The 8,372-nt window shown below is 38.0% G+C and overlaps 1 protein-coding gene across 2 annotated transcripts in view; it reads left to right on the plus strand.

The window, feature by feature from the left end:
* The window catches only part of VPS13D (vacuolar protein sorting 13 homolog D (S. cerevisiae)), a 93,561-nt gene that overhangs the window by 4,426 nt on the left and 80,763 nt on the right, over positions 1-8,372 (plus strand). For both annotated transcript variants that reach the window (XM_010133630.1, XM_010133637.1), the window contains exons 8-17: positions 325-425; positions 1,038-1,206; positions 1,979-2,071; positions 2,793-3,003; positions 3,577-3,756; positions 4,171-4,301; positions 5,058-5,130; positions 5,643-5,813; positions 6,985-7,115; positions 7,935-8,067. In XM_010133630.1, coding sequence (XP_010131932.1) covers positions 325-425; positions 1,038-1,206; positions 1,979-2,071; positions 2,793-3,003; positions 3,577-3,756; positions 4,171-4,301; positions 5,058-5,130; positions 5,643-5,813; positions 6,985-7,115; positions 7,935-8,067 — 1,393 coding nt within the window. The remainder of the gene's footprint in view (positions 1-324; positions 426-1,037; positions 1,207-1,978; positions 2,072-2,792; positions 3,004-3,576; positions 3,757-4,170; positions 4,302-5,057; positions 5,131-5,642; positions 5,814-6,984; positions 7,116-7,934; positions 8,068-8,372) is intronic.

The raw sequence follows: 8,372 nt of genomic DNA on the forward strand, positions 1-8,372 counted from the left end.
CTGAACTGTTGTTTGTGTGTTAGTGCTTCTGAAGGCTCTGCTGCTAAAACGCCATCTTGACTTTATCTGTCTCTAAGAAAACAGTTGCTGATTCAAACAGTGAAATATCTGTAGGTGTCATAAAACTGTGGTGGTGTCTGTAATAGCTTAAATACCAAGTGTTGTAGCAAGGAATTAATACTTTTGTAAAGATGGCAGCTGAAAGGGATTTACTAAAGAAGCTGTTTGTTTTAAAACAAAGCATTTTGAGTAATTATTTTACTTGTACTGTATCACTTTGTGGTGCAATATTGCCTGATTGATCCTGTATTGTTGTACTAAAAGATGCAGTACCAGCAGATCATGGGATTTTTAAAGGAACTGGGTAGAAAGGAGCGACAGCTTAAATTCAGGAAGTGGAGACCAAAGGTTACAGTAACTGAGAAGTAAGTATATCTACACACATGGTGATGTTAACATGGTATTAAAAACTATACTCGGGAAACTATATTGAAGACAAATATAACAAGGTAGATAGTAATCATATATTAGAATATCAGTTTTCATATTTTGTTTCTCTACCCATGAATCAGTTTTAAATATTCAGATATAATTCAAAATTAAAATGAAATTATTTGTACCTGAGGCTTTAAATCTTTCTTTCAAGGCTTCCAAGAACTGGAATGAAGTTGGAGGTTCTACCTCCATGCACACACCATGGTGGTCTGGAATTATCTGTGTGTAAAGAGCTCCTATTAAGTTTCTTTTCATGATAAATAAGAAAATGTTACCTGTTCAGACCAGAGGTCTGTGTAGCTCCACATTTTGTTGACTGTGCTGGATACAGAACAGCTATACTAAATCCCACTGGAGTGGTGGGCACTATGAGCACTGTTCCACACACATTTGTAGGAGTAGCCTGATGCTGGCTCTGATACTGATGCTTTTTCTGACCAGTTACCCTCTGTTTTTTCACTAAATCTCTCCTGGAACTTTCACCAGTTAGACATTTATTTTTTTGGAAATACTGGTAATACAGTAATTTTAACATGTTTCAGCTGCCGAGAATGGTGGATCTTTGCTTTGAATGCTAGTCTTTCGGAGATCAGGGAGCAGAGGCAACGTTCCACCTGGGAGTTTGCATTACAGCGGGCCCAAGATGCGGTGTCTTACACTGACATGTATTACAGCAAGTTGAAGGGGGAACCGCTGTCTACTGCAGAGCAGGTATTTAGATTTGAGTTTTCTGCAGTGATGGTTAATCAGCTTATATTTTATTTGTTTCCTGTTCTCAAATTTAAAATCTGTTCTAATTTAGAAACATTTTTAATTTTACTGCAGGCCATTTTCACTGAACAGACGGTCTTTTGACCACGACTGGGTTTCTAATGCTTGAAACCTGGGCTTGTGGGAGGTGTGTGTGCAGCAGGGTTCTTGTGGTTTTGTTTTGCTGTGCAAAAAGATGTCTCTTTTTTCTGAGCTGTAACTGGTTTTCACCAAAAATAGCATTAACTTTCATAGAATGCTCATGTCAGCCTGTGACATGCTTTTGTAATCTGTGTTCTCTATATTAGACTCAAAAAGTATTTAAATATCAGAGGTGTGTCAGGTCATCCATGTGGTCGGGGAGATAATGTTGGAAAAATTGTGGCTAGTTGACAGTGTGTTTGGGGGTGCTTTGTTTTTCCCCAGTTGATTTTAGGATGACGAATTGAGAGGGATGATGCATGATAGAAGAATATAGTTGGGTTAGGAATTGTTACCATGACAAGTGTTAAATAGTGTATTTTACAATGCAAATAGCCTTTGTAGCAGAGGGGAATGTCAGTGTTAGGGCTGCCCCCGTGACTTGTGCTTATTTTCATTGCTTAATTACTTGGGCGCTGTCACTAATGGCACGTTAGTTTTCTCTGTGAATCTTAGTGCAGGCATGTTTGACATGTCTGTGAACAAGATGCTATCTTTTTGTGCAGTTACTTTACCTTTATTGTCTTTTCAGGCAGAAATGCATCGTATTGAGGATGAGCAGACTTACGAAGAGTTAAAGATACTATATGAGATAGTTCATGATAAATTTCATGACCTGGCTGAGGTGAGAAACATTCTGCATCCAGGGTAACACTTGGAGTGTAAATTATTCTGAGCTACTGTTCTGCTCGAGAGTGTTAGCGTGTATTTGCTTTGGTTTAGAAGTGTGGCATTAATGCTAAAACAGCGAACAGTGCTGGGTTCCTGCAGTTTTTAGTGCTGTGTCACTTGCACAGTGAAATCTTTTGTCTGGTCATATGTGATCTTCCTCAGTAGTATCCTTGACAGAATTTCTAAGGCAAGTGCTTTTCATCTTGAAAACAGAGTGGAAATAAGGGTCTATAATGAGAATTGTCCCAGAATATATATAGGGCAGAAGGGAGCCTCATGTAAGTGGCTTTCTGAGCCCATTTCATAAATATGGCCTAATCTCCGTAACACTACGATGTCATCTCTCTCTCAAATACAGTTGCTAAAATTCAGAGCTGTGTTTTATGGTGTCAAATGACTTCTTAATTGGATTAGTGTTTCTAGACCAAGATGTAAATAATGCCATGTGGTCTCATGTATGAATACACAGCAGTTAGCTGATGGTATGTTGGTTATTTTTTTGCTGCTGCACTCCCAACAGGCTGAGTGCTGATTGAAAGGATTGCTGCTGGTATACTGAAGAGTGCTGAATAAATAGTAGATGGAATTCTATTTTAGTTGTGACTTTTTTGTACATTTGTGATGTTCTTTCACTTACCAGCAGTAATATGTATGTCTTCAATGTTTAAATACAGAGTGTTAAAGAGCCGTTGCCTGATTGCCCCGGAGGTTCCCCTACAGCAGAGTCTGCCCCTGGCAGTAGCACTGGAATGCTGCAGTATCTTCAGTCTTGGTTTCCTGGTTGGGGAGGTTGGTATGGATACGCTCAGCAAACATACGAGGGCGAACCTTTTGAAGGGCTGCTGCCAGACCCAAAGGAACAGTGGAATCCAGAAGACATACTAGGTATGGAAATAAAGGGGTTTCTGTTTCGTTTTCAGACTGTTAACGCTGCCATAGTTACGTACCTGGTAAAGGCGAACACAACCAACTCTTTGGTCTGTACTGTTAAAAGGCTGTGAGCATCAACTGATGTACCTGGCCAGCAGAGCCTGTCTAAAGCCTAAATAACCTGTTAAACAATCTCAGTACCTGGTGTACCCACTTACTTCTAACGCGATATATGGAATGCATTTGCTTCCACTATTATAGATATTTATGGCAAAGAGCTTTGGGCCTTCTGTTCAGGCAGGTGGAGATCATGTAGCGTGCCGTGACTGGGTGTAGTGTTAACAGTGCTGGGATGCTGGGGTCTCCGTAAATTTAGCTTTACGTTACCTTAATGGAAATATAAGAGTTCTACAGAATATTCAGTTTTCTGAAGGAAGGAGGTACACATGATTTATTTTCTGTTTCTATTTTTCTTCCCTAGAGCTGGGAAAATACTTATTTTCAAATTCAGAGAAGCTTTTTTGTTCTTCAGTAGCCTTCCACAATCTTGACTTACTTAATGTGATGGTTTGTGGGTTTTTTAATTAGGTGCAGATGAATTTTTTGATCCCACCGCAGATGCTTCTAGCATGAATACGTTTACGAAGAGAGATCATGTATTTGCCAAGTTAAATCTACAGTTGCAGGGTGGCTCTTTCACTCTGTTGCACAAAGTGGAGAAGGCGGTGCGTGCTGAGGAGGCTGCTTTCATGCAGCTGGAGTTCTCAGGTATTGAGTCAATTTCTGTTCTTTCTTGAAATGCCTAGAGCTCTGTCCACCTTTTATTTTTATTTTTCATTCTTTAAATTATGAAACCAGGTTCAAAATGAAAATATGGAAACAGCTTGTGGGAATTGATGTATCAGGTGAAAATAAGTTTCCCTCTTCAGATGTGTGAGGGATTTCAACACAGAAATCTAATTTTAGACATTGTTATCTGTGAAGACAGCTGTAGAAATACAGGCTTTGCAGTTGCTGTAACGTATTCCAAATTTCCAAGTTCAATTTTTTGAGTAGAAAAAATATATATAAGCACTTTCAAAAGACTTGTTTGTTGGATGGTATTTGCTATCTGTAAAATTAAAATAAAGCCTATGCTGCATACTAGGAGAAATAAAAGCATTTTATGTATTTATATTCCAGGTGTAAAGATCTTAGCAGAATCCCTTCCTCGCAGAAATTCTTCCCTCCTTAAAGTTCAGCTTGGTGGTCTTTTTCTGAGGGACTTGGCAACAGAAGGGACCATATTTCCCGTTCTTGTTTTCCCAAATCCTGTAGGTGAAAAAACTCTTTAAGTTATTATGTATGATGCATAAGTGTGTATGAAAAGTTACATTCTGAAACTCAGCAAGATATTCTTCAGTTGTCTCTTATGCCAGAAAGAGACTGCAAAAGTCTTGAAGAAATATTTCAACTTGTTAAACTCACTTTTCCCCTCCCTTTCCAAAGATCGTTTACAGAACTCTTCCTTGTTTGCTCTGTACACTTGTAACTTTAACGTTACAGTTCTATGTTGGGGAGAAGATAATTTGTTGAAAAAGATTTGGATTTTTGGAACAATCAGTGTTGCTGCTTAATCAGTGATTGTTCTTCTTAAAGCTCTTTGGTCCAAGAAAAGTTTAATTTCCCTTGTATACTCTTACACTAAAAGCAGAAATACAGAACTTGTTTTTTTTCTTCCCAGTGAATTGCTGAAAAGATTTCAAATATTTCCTCAGAGAAAACAAAATTTGAATCTAATTCCATGGCAATTTCCCATGTATTTTGTACTTTGTAATTTGTGGAGAACTGACCGAAATTTGGACTTCAGGCTGTCTGCTACCTGAGTAGATGGCGTTAACTTCTTAGTCATACTTCCTGCTCTCGTTTGTCTACATTGGGATAAAAAAATGCACATCATAATCTCAGACTATACATACAATTCACTTATAAAGTGACCATAAGACTAATAAAGAAAATACTTTTATACTTATATCAGGTGGCTTGGTTGATTTTATCTAAACAATCTTTTTCTTTTAAATTCTCATCAGCAAAAAGAGGTTGGCTGCATGTCTTCCTTTGGACTCCAAAGTTTGTCCTCAGAAATGACTAATCAGAACACTGGTAAAGATTTCGTTTTATGTTTGATGATAACAAGCATAGGAGATAATTCCTACGATCCAGAAATTGCAAAACTGGGTGCCTAAAGTTTGAATTCATGCCAGTGCTGTTTGCAGATGTAGAGATAAAATCATAGAAGCTTTGCTCAGGTGTAAGAGAGCGTGCAAGTTGACTTTAGAGAAAGTGAGTAATAAAAAAAGGTATTTCAAGACAATGAGAGTTGCACTTGCTCCTTTGTCTTGGTTTAAAAAAGAAAAAAAATGTAGGGAGTTAAACATTAGGACCCCAGTCCTGAAAATGTTTTCGTACATACAGACGTTGAATTCTGTTGATTGCAGAAGTTGATCATATCGCTTGCTTTTCTGTTACTGAAGAATTTTCAGACAGGTACTACTTTCCTAGTAGTACCAATTAAAAATTAGTGATTAAATTCTTTGGGGTTTGTATTTTGCTTTTGTCCATTTGTTTGTTTTGGGCGTTCTTACAACTGCTTTTTATAACTCATTTTTATTCAGTTGCAGATCCTGATGCCCCAGTGTTTGAGATGCTTTATGAAAGAAATCCCATCCACAGTGATTTTGAGAGGCGCCTGGAAGTCAGTACCAGACCTCTAAATATTATTTACAATCCACAAGCCATTAAGAAAGTAGCTGACTTCTTCTACAAGGGAAGGGTTCATACCTCAGGTTAACCTTCAATACGTTTACTTTTCTTGGTGGGCTTGGCTTTTTTATTGGTGAAATTATATCTTTTTCTACCTTTGAGTTTTATTTTTCATTCTTAGAAATACGAAACACTAATCAAAGAATTTCCACTTCAAATTAAAATTAAGCAATACTCTGAGTGTTCTCTGCATGGTTTGTTGTTGTTGTTTCTTTGTTTAATTGAATTGGCGATTTCGCTTGGGCAGATTCCTGAAACTTTTACTTCAAAATTGCAAGTTGCTGCTGTACCGCACGGTGGATGTTCATGCTGCCTAAATTAAAATGCATTAATAAGGAGGCCTGTTTCTGTAACCTCTCCTGGAAGTTGTGGAGAACAACAGGTTTTTTGAGAGGGCAGTCAAAAGCAGAGTATTTTCTATACTAAGGATACAGGGAAAGTTGTGTTCTAATTCCTGTTGTGTCTCTTCTGTCACTATTAAATTAAGTCTGACCTTTGTTACAGGTGCTTGAGGTGCCTGGTTTTTTAGATGTTGAACACACTGGTCCCCTAAGCTTCTAAGGACAGCAAGATGTAGGAGTCTAGTACCTGGGCCTGTAATATTGTCAAGTGGCTGCCTTTGTGTTTCAGTTTGTGAGGAGATGAGAGGGGAGAATAAGGAACATTAAAATGATCTGAAAGTACCAATTCTTTCTCTGTTGATCTTGGCAAGTACCAGAAGATTTACATTACCTAACATAAAGATGTAGCTGATACTTACCTTTTCTCACGAGATGAGAGTATTACATACATGCTAGAGGCAAAGTTTACAACAAACCAAACAAAAAAAGACAGCCTACACTTTCCACAGACTTCTTAATGTTTAGTCATGATTTCCTCTGTTGCCACACTTACCACCCTTTCAGTTTCCCTCAAATTTAGTAACTGGGTTGAAGGTCTGGCAAATAGAGACCAGACAAAGTTTTGAGAGGTGTTTTTTTGGTGGGATTTTTGCTTTATGCTTAAACGCTTCCTTTTTTCCGTGAAGCAGCCTGGTGTATAGGTACTGCCAGTGGCTTTCAACTGCTTTGTTTTCCTGTCCTATGTTTTACTGCAAACATATAAAATAAGTATTTTCTTTTTTCCTCTTTCTTTTTTTCTTATTCAATAGCAGATGAACAAAATTATACCTACTCAGTTTTGTGTCTCTTGCAGGTTTTGGATATCAATCTGAGTTAGAAGCAAGAGTGGCTGAAGCTGCCAGAAGACAGTACAACAAGCTGAAAATGCAGACAAAAGCTGAAATCAGGCAAACTATTGATCGTTTACTAGTAGGAGACTTCATTGTAAGTTCTTGTCTGCAAAATGTTGACATAGGCTTTTTTGCCACGTTTTAGAACTTGAAGCTCTAAAAAGAGGAGTTTTTTTGTTCAGTTGTGTGGTGGTCTGTGTGAGAAAGAGGGGAGTTTTGCATGTGGTTTTATAGTATTCCTTTTGCTGTCAAACAGTCCGTTTTTGGGGCATAGACCTGTTGTGATTAGTGGCAGAATAACATTTTGCAGTTCTTGACCCTGTTACTGAATGACTTTATGCCAACTTGTTGGCTCAAGTGTGCATTGGAGCTCTGTTATGTCAAACTTACTAAATCTGTGTGAAACCTCTTTAAAAATGATTTTATAAATGAAAAATACGTTCCACCTTTGTCTTTTGCCAATTCTTCAGTTTTCAAGTAATCTTTATCAGTATCGTTAATCCTTAGCTTCGGAGGTAGCTATATTGATGCAAGATAGTTGTTTTACATTGTTTTCAGGTAAATGAAAAAATATTTGTTCTGAAAAAGTAATGGTGGGATGTTTGGTAAAACAGTCTGGTGCGTGTTGGATTTACGGATAGCCTTGGCAAGGATTTCTCTGATCCACTGTTATGTAGAAGGTGGAAGCATTCTGTTGGCGATGCGGGTAGTTTGCCCACTGAAAATGCCTTGTCGCTGACCTAAGGGCAGTCTGTGGTGTAACCAGCTGCCACTCTCAGTATGGCTGATGGCTGCAGCCATTAGCTCTTCAGGTGGAAATGGGGCGAACTAGACTGATCCATTTGACATGACTTCTGTATGTGAGCGGCAACTATTCCTTATGGGCTGTTGTATCTTTCTTCTTAACTTTCAGGAAAACAGCAAAAGCTGGACTGTGTGCCTTGATATTTCTGCCCCTCAGGTGATCTTTCCTGATGATTTCAAGTGTGTGGATCCAGTGTTAGTTGTTGTAGATCTGGGAAGAATATTACTTACCAATTCTCAAGGTACAATCTAGAATTACTGCAGCTTTCTTTTTTCTTTCTACCTTCTCCCAGAAACTTTCATCTGTCTAGAAACTGGAGATAACTTAAGGTTATTTCCCCTATATATGCATAGAGTTTTCCGTAATAATTTGAGGATTGAAAGTATTGCATAGGCAGAGTAATGGATTTATTATTTTTTTTAATGCCGTCATTAAAATATATTGTAGTAATAGTGTGTTGGTTAAAAAATGAGACAATATAATAGATTCTGTAATACATTGTGACTGACATCTGCCTGTGTGTAAAAAGTGCAGTGACTTCCTGCT

This window comes from Buceros rhinoceros, unplaced genomic scaffold (assembly GCF_000710305.1).
Source record: "Buceros rhinoceros silvestris isolate BGI_N320 unplaced genomic scaffold, ASM71030v1 scaffold18370, whole genome shotgun sequence".
Taxonomy (NCBI): Eukaryota; Metazoa; Chordata; class Aves; order Bucerotiformes; family Bucerotidae; genus Buceros; species Buceros rhinoceros.